This window comes from Bicyclus anynana, chromosome 12 (assembly GCF_947172395.1).
Source record: "Bicyclus anynana chromosome 12, ilBicAnyn1.1, whole genome shotgun sequence".
Lineage (NCBI taxonomy): Eukaryota > Metazoa > Arthropoda > Insecta > Lepidoptera > Nymphalidae > Bicyclus > Bicyclus anynana.
The window spans coordinates 15,835,139-15,853,537 of NC_069094.1; the positions used below are offsets into that span (position 1 = coordinate 15,835,139).

Genomic DNA, 18,399 nt, shown 5'->3' on the forward strand with positions numbered 1-18,399 from the left:
AAATATATTACCTGACTATTTAGTAGTATTAAACCAAATATTTTACTATCAGAAAATCGAAAGAAGTATGTTCCGTAAAATGCGTAATGAAGTATTTAAATTCCCGTTTGTGTGCACTTAATTAGGTTTATGGTGGCCGAGGACTTAATGTTGTGAATTCATCTGTGGACGCCACGGTAGGAAGAACTCGTAAATGCTGGACGTCGGGGGAAATCAGACTGTGAATGGTCTGCTTATTTCATTTAATATAATGTCTTTACACCGGTAAAAACGGTAATGAGAGCGCATAAAGTGTCATACTCGTGCTTGGGTATTCTACATCGCGTACAGCGAGGGTAGTCTACAATTAGATGTTATTAAAAGCGATGATTTTTTGCATTTTTAAGATTAGGGTGACCCGTCAAACATGAGTAAACTTTGTAAAATATTCATGTCAAAAGCGCTGGTTCTGTACATTCTACGCAAAGCCTTTCGCTACCACCCCGTGTTTTCCACTGCAAACTCATAACAGTGAGGTACTACATAAATTTTCTGAATAGTGACATTTCCAATGCACATATTTGTAAAATTATTTTATACCTTGGTAACTTTTTGTAATTTGTATCAAAATCGAACAGAGACAAATTATGCATATCGACGTAATTTTTTAGGGTTCTGTAACCAAAGGGTAAACGGGACCCTATAACTAAGAATCCGCTATCTGTCACTATCTTATCTAATGAACCGAGATTGATAGAAATTTGCAGAAAGTGTTGTGCTTTCTGTTGCCGCGATAACAACAAATATTTTATACAAAGAACAGAATATAATAAAAGGAGATTTCCATATGAAAACTCTATCTTTGTACTGTTTCCATCGTTATTGGTACGGAACCTTGCACGAGCCCGACTCGCACTTAGCCGGTTATTATGAATAATTGCGAAGAAGCAGTTCCTGCTTCGCGTCGCGCCGGTGTCGGGTTGCGACTACAACCGCAGCCTGGCGGTAAGAGGTGCAGTCACCTTTCACCTTACAGTTTTTTATTGCTAAATTTATACTAATGTTTTTTATTGCTAAATTCATGCAAAATGTTTATTATTATTTGGTAATTAGAATTGGCAGGTTGCTGTTAATAATTTACGCAAAATTATATAATATGAATAGCATTTTCTTGTATGAGCGAACCCGAAAAATGTAGTTTTAATAGTTGCTTATTTAAAAGACATAAGCTACTGTTAGATATGCTCATTTCAAGCAGTTGCTACTTATTAGCATGTGTATCGCAACATTGCTAATAATGAGCATGCTTATTTCGAGCTTGCTCAAGAATCAACAATAGTGCGATTTATGAGCATGCTACAGTACCTTAAGAGCATGTAACAGTAGCTTTATAAAAGACAGAACCACAGTAGATACTGTGACAGAACTGTCAGTCGGACATTGATAAATAATAAGTCTTCAACTTTCATTTGGTTCCTTTGCATCGTCTAAAGTAATTCCTACTGATATAGCGCTATTATAGCGGTTTATAACTCGATAGAGCGAATCTCGAATCTGTCTTTATTTCTCCTTAGTTAACAAAAATTTCTGAGCGTCGAAACGAGACAATGTACAACGCAATTTGTAGGAACTATTAATTAAGCAACATTTAAAAAAAAACAGCTGATTAGTAACAACTTTTAATAAGCTCGTTATTGATATAAGTTGGGAGGAGGGTAGTTTATCAAAAGTTGTTACTGACCAGATGTTTTTTTACTGTTGCTTGTTGCTAGGCTGTCAAGTCGCTAAATGTCATGACTTGTACCACGCGCCGCGATCACTCGAAGTGGGCCCGAACCCGAAACGTTTAGGAAAATGGAAATCTCTCGGCAGCTGATAGAAAACGTGCCTGCGAGTGACACCGTCTGCAGCCGAGCCACGGTTACACCAGTGGGGGATAGCTTGCGATGTTGATTGCCGGAAAATGTAAACCGTTTACATTTCCGACAATTTTAAGCAACTCAACATTTGAATTGTAATTACCATAAGAGGGTAGTTGTTTAAAAATGGGTGCATTAATGATATATTTTAGTATTGCGTATAAAATCCCTTTAAGACTAGGGTACTTTCATTGTGAATGTATATGTATTTGGGCTTTTACTTTTCTTTGTTTCGATCATAAAGCATTTTGGTATTATTGTTGGTGTGATTTAGAGTTCCCTGTCATTATTTACAATGTTTATAACTTTTACATAAAATGGTTAGTTCTACTTCTTGTGTGATAAAAGAATATAAGTTTTTCTCGGCTATCATTGGTCTACTATATACTAATCTATACTAATATTATACAGCTGAAGAGTTTGTTTGCTTGAACGCGCTAATATCAGGAACTACTGGTCTGATTAGAAAAATTCTTTGCGTGTTAGATACCCCATTTATCGAGAAAGGCTATAGGCTATTATCTCCGTATTTCTACGGAAACGGGAACCATGCAGGTAAAATCGCGCGGCGTCAGCTAGTGTGTAAATAATTACCCCGATTCCCGTAAAAACACAATCAGACAAAAACTACGCTCGTTTATTCGTCAATAAGTTAGCGAATCGATGGGCATCGCGTGCTAAATACTTATAAGTTCAATCCTTGTAGGAATTATACCGACTTGGGCGACGTAATGCGACAATATTGTTTGTACCCAACGACTGACAGAGCTTACTATGTTTATATCCGTTGCGTGATCAACGTTTGACTGAAATAATAGAGTTTAATAAGCTTCATCGATAGGTTCTAGTCAAATAAATGTACATTTAGATTGATATGAGTATATAGAAGCCGGACTACAATAGAAACATTATTGATATTCAAAATTTCATGCTCACTCTTAGCAAAGTCTTTGACACTATTTATTTGGAAGAGGCCTGTGCTGTGTTTCTGGCCTTATAAAATCTAAACGCCTTCAAGACAAGAGTGTACAGTCTTTTTCTAGGTAAGCTAGACCTCATCATTGCTTTCCGTTAGGCATATTGCGAAATTGAACACAAAAACTAACTATTAAAATATTGGAATATTGGCAAGTTAAAAATTACATTGCTTCATTATTTTTTTAAAACCATCTCTTATGATATTTCTTCTCTCTATTTGTCTTTCAGTTCGTGTTAAATTCAAAGATTAATGAACAGATTTTCATGCGGATTTTCCAGCAGAGTGATTTACGAGGAAGGTTTTGGTGTATTGAATGATGATTCATTCATTAAGCATGTTGCTAAAGTCAGTTTCACAACTAAGTACTTCCGCTAATTCGCTCGTCCCAGTGCCTACAACGCGTATAAGAAGTTCGCGTAGGCACTAGGTACTCCGCCAGCCTTGTCCCAGTTCGCCTTGAGTCAGAACTGGAGCAAACTCACCAGTCCCGACTGAATTCAGAACTGTCCCGCGATATATATCATACGTGGGCGCTAACTGTTCTCGGTATAATATTCGCATTACGAGTCCTTCGCACTGTGAAACTTCCAAAGTGCTATAAATACAGTCTAGAAATTTCATTTTAATATTATAATTCTGCATATTCTCACTTATGAAATTTCGCAAACTGAAATGAAGTGAAATGTTAGAGTTTTTTTTAATATTTGCTTAATCTTTTATAAACAATATTCTTATTCCCTTCCAACGAGTTGGTACTGTGTTAGGAGTGGGTACCACATTCACACTTCACTTTCACACACTTCTTAAGGCCTTCCACTCCTCTTGCGTCCTTCCACTTGCAGCTTTAACATTATTCTTCTAATGTGATTTAATCCCTCCGTACTAAATTATTATCTTAATCATCATTAGTTATTAGAGTCCACCATATAAATACGAGTACATAGTAGTACTCATATTATAATGTCTTCCGTCTCGTTATAATCCCTTTATTGTAATATTGTAATCCAATTTCCCGCGAAGCGCATTTTTACTGCATTTCAATTTGTCCCAAAGCATTTAACCCATTTTCCGCGCATTTATTTTGCCATGATGCAATTTAAAATACCTCTCAAAAACGTTAAACTATGCATTTTATTCTCTTTGCGTCGCTATCTCGGATAGCTATGTACGAGGCTCGTGTTGTGGAAGCTCAGTTTAGTTTTATTATTATGGCTTCGACGTGAGTTACTCTGTTCCGACTGTTTGTAGCAGATTCAGTTCATTAAATCTGTTTCATTGTTGTGATAACTTAACATATTTCTCATACATTTGGCTCTATATCATTATCATTATCAGCCGTTGGACGTCTACTATTGGCCTCTTGCATGACGCACAACGGTATCGAGCCGCCAGCATTCGGCACCAGAAGCTTCCGCTTGATATCCTCGGTCTACTTAGTGGGGTGTCAACCAACATTGCGCTTTCCGGTGCGGGGTCGTTGTTCTAGTACCATTGGACCTCAACGTCCATCGGCTCTTAGAACTATGTGACTTGCCCATTGTTACTTCAGCTTCGCGACTCGCTGAGCTATGACAGTGACTTTTGTTCTTCTGCGGATCTCCTCATCTCTGATTCGATCACACAGTGAAACACCAAGCATAGCACGCTCCATCACCCGCTGAGTGACTTTGAGCCTTCTAATAACACCCATAGTTAGAGACCAAGTAATCATAGCGGCTCTACGTACTCGTTAATTTTTACTATAGTCTTGTACCTTGTTATATCTACTGTGCTTGTACTATGGAGATTGGAGGTATTTTAAAGTATCACTAAATATTATGTTCTTGATTAAGATTATGTTTTTCTACTTTACAATTTCTTGTTTTATTATTATTAGAATTTTAAAACAAATTTATTTAAAAACTAAACATAGATTCTTAAAAAAAAACTTATGCCTATAAATTAAAATGCCTTAAATGGAATGGAAATAAAAAAAGGTTCATTTGCTGTTCTTTTGTATCAAAAGCCATATTTCGGTCGGATCGAGTTCACATTTTTTGCGCTTCGCGTATCGCAGGCGCCCGGAGGCGAAACTGGGACCGTTTAGTTTTTGTCTCTCTGATTGATGGGCGACGTGACCGGCGAGCGACTCTGCCAATATGTGAGCTGCAGGTCAGTTACAGCATATATGTATTTTTTTTTTTATTCTTTACAAGTTAGCCCTTGACTACAATCTCACCTTATGGTGAGTGATGATACAGTCTAAGATGGAAGCGGGCTAACTTGTTAGGAGGAGGATGGAAATCCACACTCCTTTCGGTTTCTACACGAGATCGTACCGGAACGCTAAATCGCTTTGCGGTACGTCTTTGTCGGTAGGGTGGTAACTAGCCACGGCCGAAGCCTCCCACCAGCCAAAACATAATTTACTAACTACATCTACATCCAATATCATCATCTCAACATCAATTCACATCATCGTCATTATCATATGACATATCATATCATAAGACATATCATAAGACATGCCTTTTGAAGGGTCTCTAAACTCCATGTTCCAGAGCCGGCTGCCTCCAGCGATTCCCTGCAACTCACTTGATTTCGTCAGTCCATCTGGCCAGGGTCGATCAACACTGCGTTTGCTAGCCCGAGGTCGCCATTTCAGCACCTTGGGATCCATCTGCCAGAAGTTCGAACTATGTGCCCGGCTCGTTGTTGGTGACTTTGGTTCTTCTATCCATATATAGCATTTGGGAGTTGACACAGTGTATAAACTGCCAGTTAGTACTTAGTAATAGTCCGTTCGAGTCCTCGTTTGAGATTGGGTTTGGGATGAAATATTGAGGTTATCATTTTCCAAATAGTTATATATTTTGAATAAGAGCTTAGATATGGAAAGTTGGTGATGTTATACCCACCTCCGCGGTAGTGATAGATTTACAAGAAGTCATATTTTTGTGATAATACTGCTGAATTGTCTACATTTTCCTTTATTTAAGCAGATGATTACATTATTTCTGACTCTTAAATAAATCCACCGATTGTAATAAAAGCCAATACGAGAGCATCTGCACACAATAGAATAACCTATACAAGGCAGAGACTATAGATTAACTCCAAAGTGAACAGACTATAAATTTCCCACGAAACACCATACAAATAAATATTTAAGCGCATTCAGACAGGCGACAGTGCACGCTCACTCGTGAAAGTATTTAATAGCCGGATTGTGTTTTACAGAAATATACGTGAAAACAAAAATAAAAAAAAAGTAAAAACTCGACGATTTGTCTACCACTGCCCCGCCGGATATTATTTAAAATGGAGTTCTGTCACGCGACAACATCCGTTTAGAATGCCGACTCAACCACACACGATTTTATACCGTAAGCTTGTTGAAATAAAGTCGAATTTGAAAAATTAATTGACAATTAAAAAAGCTTTTGGTGCCCTGTAAAATAATGGCGTGGAAGCATTCGAAATTCGAAATAAAAGAGCAAAATTTATTCGAGCCTTTCAAACAATACGCAAAGAAGTTTATCAAACTATAAACTTTGGGTTTTGGATAAACAAAATGACGTTGCAGCGAAATGACTGCATACTTATCCATTGTAGATTTTGTTTCAATTTGAAATAGTCAGAGCAACTTTTCATTTTTCAACATTTTTTTTTAAATTTTCAACAAGTTAATTCTTGACTACAATCTCACTTGATGGTAAGTGATAATGCAATCTAAGATGGAAGCGGGCTAACTTGTTAGGAGTAGGATGAAATCCACACTCCTTTCGGTTTCTACACGACATCGTACCGGAACGCTAGATCGCTTGGCGGTACGTCTTTGTCGGTACGGTGGTAACTAGCCACGGCTAAAGCATCCCACCAGCCAAAATATAAGCCTTATATAATTACTACTTACTTATTATTAGTATAACTAATTTATTAATTGATGACAAAATGCTTGGAGTCATAATAGAATTTAAAAAGTCATGAATATTGTAAACTTTAAAAATGGCAATTGCCCTTATGACCCATTGAGTTAATTGCCAGCTTCTTAGCAGAACCTGCCTTCCGATCCAGTGGTAGAGTCATTTATGCTAACCTTATTTGAAATTAACGACTTTTTTTTGGGGCAGATAAAGAGATTACATAATAATTTTTAAAACGTGCAGCTTTCATTATTCAATAACCGCAATAACAATAAATGTGTACTTTCACTTCAGTAAAAACGTCAAACCTTTTAAAAGCTTTTACTTAAAAATATGATAAAGGTAGTTTTACAATAGACAGTTTATAGCGAAGGAACAAAGCTTAGCAAAACAATCAGCAAAGTATTTAACGAACCATACAAACTTGAGCTTTCATTATTGAATAACCATAATGATATCGCTGCAGTTTTATGACTTTGATTCACGCAAACTTAAACATCCCAGTCCTTATTTTGTGACACTTAAGGTTGTTATTTGAATGTAATTTTGTTTGTCAGTAGCAAGTAAGTCGATTCGATTTAGTGATATTGTTCATGGCTAGGTCGCCGGTTCACATTCCTGCGCCGGAATGCGCCGGAGACTGATTTATAAACCCGCCGTAAATCCGCCTGCCATGCGCCTTGCTCCGTGCTCCGTGCTCCGTGCTCCGTGCCCGTGCCCCGTGCTCCGTGCGCCGTGCTCCGTGCGGAGACAACGGATGCGCGACGATTAATTAACCACTCGAAAATTACTTGAACACTTGAATTATTGCCGTAAAACGCGTTAATGTCGGCTTTTATGTCTAAAGATGGAACTGAAACACGGATTGTTTGTTATTTATCTTCTAAAAAAGGGTCTACCGATTCGTTACGTATTTTTTATGTCGATGTTGTCTACGTTTCTTTTGTAGTCTTGATTAACTAGGTCTGGGAAAATAATTGTTTTTTGGAATTACTTAAGTTAGCGTGTTTGATTTTTTTTTTATCAATTTCTAGCAATTAGCAAAAAGTTACTTATTAATATAATCTAATTTAATTAATTTATTTGTGTTTAATCATCACCTTTAAATGAAGTCACAATTCGTAGGCAGTGGTGTGCATAAAGTTGTCGATCAGGGTATGCACTAGTAAGAAAACATAACCAACTGGAGAAAATCTTAAATTTATTAAGCATTAAGAAAACAACTCTTAGGGTAAGCACTTTAATTGGCGGTACGTCTTTGGCGGTAGGGTGGTAACTAGCCACGGCCGAAGCCTCCCATCAGCTAGACCTGGACGAAGCGGTAGACGATGGATACCTACTGTTGTAGATGAGCGCGCCCACAAATTTAATTGCTGTTCTCGGGATATTATATTATCTAATCATTGTAATTTCTACAACTGTGGTCATTCACACCACTTGTAACTATCAACCAGTTGTATTTGGAGACCTAACCAGTTGTTATTGTACGTTCCAGAGCAAAGAGCTAAGCGGCGGCGCATGCACGCGCGCGCCCGACTCTCTGCCGGGCTTGACGCATCACTACCCTCACTGCATCGACAGGTACCTGCTCTTTATCTACAACTAGTACTACTTTAACCCCGTGGGAATCATCATCATCATCATATCAGCCGATGGACGTCCACTGCAGGAAATAGGCCTTTTGCAGGGACTTCCAAACATCACGATACTGAGCCACCTGCATCCAGCGAATCCCTGCGACTTGATCGCTTGATGTCTTCAGTCCATCTGCTAGTGCGGGATCGCCATTCCAGCACTTTGGGACCCCAACGTCCATCGGCTCTTCGTACTATGTGCCCCGCCCATTGCCACTTCAGCTTCGCAACTCGTTGAGCTATGTCGGTGACTTTGGTTCTTCTGCGGATCTCCTCATTTCTGATTCGATCACGCAGAGATACTCCTAACATAGCTTGTTCCAACGCCCGCTGTGTGACTCTGAGACTTCCTATGAGGCCTATAATTAGCGACTAACTGTCATACTGAGACTGAGAGTGCGATACAGGAGACTGTTTTTGTTACTCGCCTGAGCTTGCATTTTTTTTTTAAATTAATAATCATCTTGACCTATACTTATCCGGCTATATGGAAAGCATCACACATCAAACACTAGCGAGGTGCAGATCTGTTCTCACCAACATAATGGTCTGCGCCTGAAAGCGACATTTTCTTTGTGGTGACAGACCCACAGAGGAAAATGGAGAAGACACTCGTACGAACGAGTTTTGCAAGCGAGATGCTGTGGACTCTCCATGTTCTGAGACATGTTAGCCTCGACCATCACAATAAAAAGAAGAATTATTTTTCTTCGTGTTTATGAATTACGTGATATGAATCATAAGTTCTCCTTTTAAATAAACTGAAATATCTCGGAATAAGCACTTGAAAGTAATTTTAAAATACATGAATTACAGGTCCCCAACACAATGCGATATAATGGGCGGGTCGAAGCTGGACGCGTGCGAAGCGAGCGAGCCAAGCGAGGCCAGCGAGGCCAGTCCCAGTTCGTCCGAGGACTGGAATTCGCCCACCGAGCTGAGCTGCTACCGGCGTCTGGGCGAGCGTCTGGAGCGGTTGGAGCGCCCGCCGCTCATGAAGCGCCTGGCGCTGGGGCTGAGCGGCGCGCTGCTGCAGCCCTCGGACGACGACGCCACGCCCCTCGTCACCGACACCCCCACCACGTGAGTACATCTGCTGACTACTCGCCACCAGCTGAGCTGCTACCAGCGGCTGAGCGAGAGGCTGCAGCGGCTTGGCTATATGGCCTATCAAGCCGTTAACCAGGAGTTAGGGAGGGATACATGTCTGTGTGACTTGAGTGGAAAAGGGGAGTGTTTGTTAACAGTGAAAGGTACCTTTAACCCTACACACATCGTTCACAAATGCGTGACTTCACTCAAGGACATTCTCTGCCGTTCAAGGGTCTTATTTTGGTTACAGTTTGATTTGTTAATTAAGTTGTCCTGACAAATGTTATGAATCATAACCTTTGTTCGACATTCGTTTTGGATCACTTTTGAGTCTGCTAAAACTAGGCAGAATCCTGAGGGAGATATGAGGACTTCAACAATTTGCTCATGAATTGACACATTGTATAATCTCGTTGCAGTCCCACGAACGCGCCGCTGTGCCTGAACGGCGGCTACATCAACGAGGCGTCCGAGGCGGAGGCGCGCACGCGCGAGAGCAACCGCGCGCGCCTCGACACGCTGCCCGCAGACCTCGACAAGGAGTTCAGGAAGTGCAACAATATTAGCAATGGGTGAGTTATTAAAATATATTAAAATATAATAGTTTAAGTATAAAAGGCTCAGAGTTACTCAGACAGTGGTGGAGCGACCTATCATTGGTGTAATGTCTATGACACAGGGTTTCTCAAAGTAGGATTCGCTATTTGACGTAAGAAGTTCGCGACAAAATCTACATGATGAAGTAGGAATAAATGTACATCAAACTTATTGCCTATAATGACACGTTTTATTTGAATTGTAACTTTGTTTACAGGATGCTATAATTGTACTTACTAAATATATCTTTCGTCACTAACAACGAAGTTGTCATGTAGACGAACTATTTCACATACTATTTCGATAATAAACCTCTAATGGATTTACCTTAGGGAAGTGACTAGGCATTAAGACGCGGGCCATGATGCTGTTTTAAATTGTATACTGAGTATTTTTCAATAAACATTTCTTTTTTACTTTCTTATGGAGCAGGCCGAGCACGGGCAGCGGCGCGACGTCGTCGTCGTCAGGCGAGTCGTCGTGCGGCGCGTCGCGTAACTCGGGCAACAACAACCGGCCGCTGGAGCCCGAGCTCAGGCACGCGCCCTGGTTCCAGCAAGGGATACCTAGAGAGGTGCGTCGCTAGCATCGCTGATTGTATCATATCGCGCTTTATAGTAATAATTTGCTGTACACGCGCTGCACATGTAGGCCAATATGCTTGTTCCTTAAACCATCACAGGTTTCTACTTAAACCATCTCTGATATTTAAATTCTCGTGCCACGGTGTTTGTTACCCAACTCCACCGAAACGGCTTAAACATTTTTATGAAATTTTGTGTGCATATCGGGTAGGTTTAAAAATCGATCAACCCCTACCTTACCTACTTACCTTTCTTACCCCTAAGTGATAAAGATGGTCCACCCTAATTTATTTTTCGACTTAATTTTTAATAATGATTAGTCTAACAACGTTTCCTGGGTCACTACTTCCCTATAAAATAGCTCGTAGGGCATGCAAAGAACGCGTTCTACAAAGTGCTGTTCTGAGTCTATCCAGTTGAGCCGTAGGTGTTAAGCCTCATGCATCATTACACCGGGAACATGTTGGAAGTCAGTGGATTCATCTGCAACTGTGATGTTCCAGATAGCGCTGGAGGTGTTGGGTGCGCAGGCGCCGGGCGCGTTCCTGGTGCGCGGCAGCACCACGCAGCTGGGTTGCCTGGCGCTGTCGCTGCGCGTGCCGCGGGACTTCGCGCCCAGCGGCATCGCGCACTACCTCATCCTGCGCACGCCCAAGGGGTACAAGATCAAGGTGAGACACTGACCACCCTAATCTGAACTCTCTCTCTTTCTCTCTAGTCGGGCATGAGTGAGGATCCATCCTCCATCGTGTACCGTCCCTGGCCATTTGGACGGCACTGTAGAAAGTGCATGCACCTATCTGTTAAGGAAGATCAGGTTGGAGATCTACAATTTTTTGCCTTCTACATTTCCCACCTCAATCATTTTCACTCTCACTTACACGTATCATCTAACCTACCCAACATCGTAGTATCCCCTGCTAAACGAGGTTGTGGTGACAGACCAATGACGGTGACGGGATACCCATACGCAATTAATCACACAATAGGACAATCAATTAGAAGAGGCCATGTTAAGTAAATTAATTTTTAACCAGGTTTAAATACACCCAAAAATAATGGTACAGAAGGGAAAGGGGAAATCGCTGCTTTATTCTCCCAAGAAAATCACCCAATCAACATCAATTGTGGACCTTATGACCACCCATAATAAGGTAATTGGTAACAGTACTAGGTATTTGGTTAGCTAACGCGAAGATTGTCATTTACAGGGCTTCACCAAGGAGTTCAGCTCGCTGTCGGCGCTAGTGACGCATCACAGCGTAATGCCCGAGCTGCTGCCCGTGCCGCTGCGCCTGCCGCGCGCGCCCATCCGCGCCCGCAGCGAGCTGGAGCCACTGGAGCGCCTGGCGCCGCACCCGCCGCACGCACCGCACGCGACGCCGCCGCACCCGCCGCCGCCGCACAACGGCTACCGCCCGCAACTGGACGTTTAGTACATTGACTCTGTTGTTGACTCGAGTTGACTTTTATACAATGACAAGTTAGCCTTGACTGTGATCTCACCTAAGTGTGATGTGATGTGAAGTGACGATGCAGTCTACCATCGAAGCGGGGTTACTTGGTACTTGAAAGAGGTGCACGTTTATTCTACACGTACTTACCTCTAAAGTTATCTACGCGGCATCGTACCGGAACGCATAAGAACTTGGTACTTAATACGTTTTGCAGGTAGGGTGTTAATTTGTATAAGGGCAGACCAAGACTCTAAGACTCTACACTAAAGGTATTGTTACACATGCTCTAAAACAGCATGTTAAAAACTTGCTCCATACGAGCATGCTTATCATCAGTATACATTTGCTAGCAATAAGCATGCTATTTTTAAGTAAGTATGCTCCTGAATAAGTATGCTCAAAGCAAACATTCCAATTACACATGCTAATTTATTTGTATTTATCGCTCTCTGTCTATAGTATCGTGTTAAACAGGGAGAGATGAAGGTGAAAAGAATACAGAATAGCAATGTTGAACGACTAGCATACTCAATAAGCAAACCTGTTCGGACGCGTTAAAAGCATGGCCCTTCCACCCGCGCAGCAAGTAGCATGCTCATAAATCGCACGACTGTTGATTCTTGAGCAAGCTCGAAATAAGCATGCTCATTTTTAGCAATGTTGCGATACATATGCTAATTAGTAGCAACTGCTCAATAGTAGCATGCTTTCGTGATTGAAATGAGCATGTGTAACAGTAGCTTAAGTCTTGAGGTCGTTTTAATACTCACGCACGTGTTTAAAATAAAATATGGAAGTCAAATAGAATTAAATTGAAAAACGAATAAACAATGTATTCTAAAGTGCATTCTGACAACGCACGTCACTAATAATTACTTTTATTAAGTTGATTCCGATAAATTAAGTTATAAATTGAAAACTGCTTTGTTAGTTCATTTGATGTACCTACGTTATACATTGTAGCATTGCTCCAAAAAATATATTTTATAGCTTAATTTCGATAGTTAAGCATTTAATCAGAAGTAATGCGACGCTTTAATTTTGATTTGCTAACTGCAATAAATCATAGGTATTGATTATTTAGCTGATGTCACATGATTCTATCAAAAAAAAACTACCATATCAGTAGTAGGTACCTATTGTTTAACTGAATATCATTCGCAATTAGATTTTTTGTCAATTTGCGTTTAGTAAGAGACCGCGAGACTCATGAATATCTTGGAGTTATCAGTTCATTATCACTTAATAAGTAAATTATACAGAGATCAAACTTTATGACAAACTAAAAATTTTACTGAATTGATAAATTTTGTTAGAAAGAAACAATCGAAACGTAAGTTACGTTAAGGGAAGACGCAACTGGTGTTTGCAATACTTTGTTAGTGATAAAATGGACATTAATAGGATATTGTATAGAGTTATTGTAATTGCGATGACTATAATTATTGTTGCTTATAATTTTAATTAATCATGTAACATAAACATGTTAGCGTCATCTGGGCGAGATTTTTACAGACTTTAGTTGTTCAAGTCTAAAAATATATAGGTACCCACACTTAGGCGCATTGTATGGTTAATGTCGACAAATTAAGGTCTATACAGAACAAGTCTAGAGATCTAAATGTTGACGGATTCGGAAAAAGAGATAATTTCTTCATTATAATTTGCTCGTAACTTACAATCTCTAGTCTCTTAAAATATCGCCCAGCACAGCTATTGCAAAAAAATATTATAATTATCTAGATGTAGGTATATTAAAAAAATGAATATCATTCGAGAGTATATCGGAAACTAAAAAGTGAATAGTCGTTGCGAAGTCACTAAATTATTGTACGTTGTCTATATCTGAATAGTTAATGTTTGCTAAGATAGTTTTTATAATAAACTAATGTGATAAATATTTTACCTAGGACGTGTAAAAATATTGTAAATTAAATAAATGTGTATATGGTATGGATTTGTAATTATAGCGATTTTTGTGTCATAAAGCCTCTACATACTTTGACAATTTGCATGCCAACTTTCGTACCGACTTGTCTTCTCAAACAATTTAATTATGTAACAAGAAAAATATACACCGCATTCACTTAGTGTTCATTTACACCGACGACTGCAGTCGACTGCAGTCGGCGATGTCTTGGCAGCAGGCGACGGCTACGCCGACTGCAGTCAGCGACGTCTTGGCGGCAGCCAACTAGAGTCGACTTCAGTCGGCGACGCCGTCGCCTGCCGCCGAGACGTTGCCGACTGCAGTCGACTGCAGTCGAGTGCGGACGTTGGTAGATTTAAAGTTATACTGATTTGCCTTCATTGTTCTTTTGAAATGACGCGCGTTCTTTTGTAGGAATTGTTATACAATTGAATAACCATTCCTGATTTGAATCAGTAATAACATTATTACTTAATTCAGATTATCACTACTCAAATAAAAAAAAAACAAAACCAAGTCTCGCTTTCAAAGTAGCTAAATGACATTATCGAACATGCTTCGAACACAAGTCGGTATATGAGTTGGACTGAAAGTCGTCATAGTGTGTATGTGTTTATAAATTATAGCTGAAAGTAGAAGGAATTGCGTAAGAGTTGAGTGTTTCGTGCATTTGTTAATGACTTTATTTTAGATATTTCTAGTCGTAATAAAACTTTTTGTACTCATACTTTTCGATTGAAAATCAACATTTTTCGAAAACCATGTAATTCACTCTTATATTAAAGTATTATCAACCATGTAAATTAGGTGCATTCAAAGTCAGTCATAGTTAATTTTAATATACATAACACTATTATGATTTTAAATTCGGAAATCCCAGAGCAGGGCGTGTCTAATTTGTGACGTCAAAAAGTCTATGATAAGGATTGTGGTGAGTCTTATGATTCTTTTTTCTTATTTTTGATAAAATAAAATAATTGTTATAATGGTTAACTTCTTTTAGACAATTTTGACACTACAGATACTTACTACATTACGTTGTCATAAAAATAAAATAAGTTTTTAAATCCTTATAAATATTTGCAATTGTTAAACAAAATAAAGCATGAAATTTTGTTATGTAACGACCATTTATGTGATGTATGGTGCATTTATCAAAGGTATTAAGTGTAACAAATACTTAGTAGTAATATGTATGTAGATACAAGTATGTACTTGGATGTCGTGAAAATCAAAATTATAATATTGTTTAAAATGAAGTTATTGGCAACTGGGAAAAGGTTTCGCGGGTTACCAAAAATAAATAAAATATAAAATGCAGGTAAACAAATTACGCACTGGCTGTCTGTATCACTGTAGCAAGCACACACGGTCAAGAATTCAGCGCGCTATAGGGCGTATATCCCTAAGGCCTAGTTCGGACTACTTTAGTATTTTAGTCGAGTACGACCGATTATTGGATTTACCACCCAAAAAATGTTCGTATTAGACTAAAATACTAAAGTAGTCTGAACTAGGCTTTAGGGATGTGGGCAGTGAGAAAAATATTTAAACCATACCCTACTTAGAACCATATTTCGATTGTTTTGACTGTTATGTACTTAATTAGGTACCTACTGATCAATCAAAATTTACTAAATGTTAACCGAACTGTAACTACTGCGATGTAGTTCTGCAGTCTCAAAATATCGTAATTTTGTATTAAAATATCAAGCAAGCTTATCAAATATCCAATGTTCGATATAATAGGTACTTGATTTAGTTACTGATCCTGGTGCTGATGCAAGGAAATGGCAGCAGATTATTTTGACTGACAATTAGTTATTATATTTTATGTATGCTTAATATAATTTTATTATATAAAATAGAAATTACATATTTTATATAATAAAATTACATTTTATGTTCGAACGCCGAATGCATTTAAAATTCCGGCATTGGTAACCCGCGCTCATCTTATATAGAAAATTGTGGAAGCCTTTTAGCTCGTATCAAATTAGGCTTCGCGACAATCATAGATTGACTTACAATAATAAACTAGATAGTTGAGAAGATGTAATCATGAGTTTCAGCTACAAATTGCAGAGCTTAACATTGGAAGCATTTTATAATTTAGGTACCTAGTTGCTAGGTGTCTTGCTTGCTAGGGTGTCTCATAGCATCATAATTGGAAGTGGAAACGCGAAGAAGGGTGAATGTTAACCTTTTTTACTGGGTTCGTAAAAAAATCTCTCGAAAACTTGTATTTCTAATTATTTTACATCACAATTAGGAACTTAACTGAGACTCTTGGATCGGTCACCATAATATTCCAATCGAAATAATGTATTGAATTTTTTATTTTTTCTCATTTCTCTACCAATCTAACCAATGGATGTGTCTGACATTGATACTGTTGATATTCCCAGCATCGTATCTTGTAACTGTATCAGTTACTTATACATAATTATATACATAAAGGTATTATTGTGTGTCAATCTATCGCACGGTGAACGTAAACACTGCCTTACTTAGTACGAAATACGTGTTTTATATATAATATGACGTTGCATTATCACTAGATTATACTAGCCTGTTGTTGTTTGTATCTAATACTTAATTATTCAGGCTTTTATATAATATATACCTACCCACTTCTGCAGACAAAATATATGTTACATTTTGGAGAACGCAATATATAAATGCTTGTACATGTTATAACTGTCGTCTAAGATTTTTTTTTGTAATAACTATTAAGCACTGATCCGAAATGACTATGAGACTGGGGTGCGATTCTACTATTTTACATTCGTCGATGAACTTTTCGCCTAATCGAGTCGCCATGGAAACGAACGATGCCACAGCGCTGTAACTTTATAGAATGCAGGGGCTGTACCTATTCGACTAAGTGCTTTTGACGGATACACTTTTGTCGTTTTCACATAGCTCAAAGTATCTATGTTTACCTACCATACCTAACATAAATACTTAGTAAGTATTACGGTAGCAGGGAAGAAGATGGCAGAGATGACAAAATGCCACGCTTCGTAAGCTCATCGAACATTAAAAAAACACATTAAAATGTGACCATTTTCTGGGCCCCTTCCAATAAAAGTCCACGGGTCATTATGTAGTTACGCTACAAGGTAAGTAATTATGAAGTTTGGATCAATATGACATTGGGAGGTTACAACGGTTTTTAGTTGTCCACATATAAGACGTAAGTACCTAATTGTTTTTATACACTTTGGGTAATATTTTGAGATATCATTTCCTCAGACGCGTAGATATATTTGGAACAATCCCTCGGATTTTTTTACGATCCAAACTTTATAGTTGCATCTCGTACTTACGAGTACAATACCTGTGGTAGGAGTCTGAGCTGAAAAACTATCAGCTTTAGGTCGGCTCCCGCTCTATAGATATTTAAGTGGAAGTAACATTATTGTATTCTCTCCACTCCAATTTCAATGTCATAGACGATCAGGGGCCTAAAGTAGCTTCAATCCAATTGCCGTCTGAATCGAATACCTAGGTGTCAACCTATGAATAATGCAAGATCATCAACCTATGAAAAATTCAACATTGTCTCATATATTTGGGAAGATCCAAACTTTATTTGTACCTACGTAATCAAAAACTCATCTGTATACAAATCCCATTAATTTATTCATTAATAAATTAAAACAATGATTACAAAAATGTTTTTTTTTTCATTTTCAAATCACAGACCAATCGGCTGTTTAATGTCTTGTGATTGTGCCCTAATATTAACAATGTGTCTTAATAATAATTGATAACTTTAGGTCTCGTCATTTTGTAAGTTTATTACTACGTTTTCTTGCCTCAGACCAATTATTGTATAGGACCTGCCTCGCTTGATGTTACTTTCCTGTCAAAGTATATGATCAACGATCTAATGGGATTATAAAAACTGTCTCTATAGTATCGATGTTAAATAGTTGTAATCGTGTTTGTCGGTTAAAGAACTTCGTAAAAATACCTTTCTGTATAATTGAGTGGTGTGAAAAACGGGCAAAAACTTATAGTTTAGTATAAGATATATACCAAATCTAAGCTCGTTTTCCTCAGAAAATGACAGACAATTTTGTTCGTGACTATGAGTGCGATACAGGTCCTTCTATAATTGGTCTGAGTTTCTTGCAGATGAAATCGCGAGCATCCGCTAATTAAAATCATTATCAGCCTATTTTATCGGCCTACTACAGGGACTTGGGCCAGGCCTCCCTCCGCAGAGGAGAGGGGATATGGAGCTCAGACCCAACATGCTGCGGGTTAGGTTAGGGGGTATGGATTAGGTTGATAATGTTAAAGGCTGTTAAG

General features: G+C 38.7%; 1 protein-coding gene across 1 annotated transcript in view; it reads left to right on the top strand.

The window, feature by feature from the left end:
• LOC112053496 (uncharacterized) overlaps positions 1 to 17,757 on the top strand; it is a 136,382-nt gene extending 118,625 nt beyond the window's left edge. The window contains exons 6-11 of the mRNA XM_052884549.1: positions 8,278 to 8,363; positions 9,233 to 9,499; positions 9,928 to 10,080; positions 10,538 to 10,679; positions 11,193 to 11,360; positions 11,901 to 17,757. Coding sequence (XP_052740509.1) covers positions 8,278 to 8,363; positions 9,233 to 9,499; positions 9,928 to 10,080; positions 10,538 to 10,679; positions 11,193 to 11,360; positions 11,901 to 12,125 — 1,041 coding nt within the window. The 3' untranslated portion in view covers positions 12,126 to 17,757. The remainder of the gene's footprint in view (positions 1 to 8,277; positions 8,364 to 9,232; positions 9,500 to 9,927; positions 10,081 to 10,537; positions 10,680 to 11,192; positions 11,361 to 11,900) is intronic.
• Positions 17,758 to 18,399: the final 642 nt, after the last annotated feature.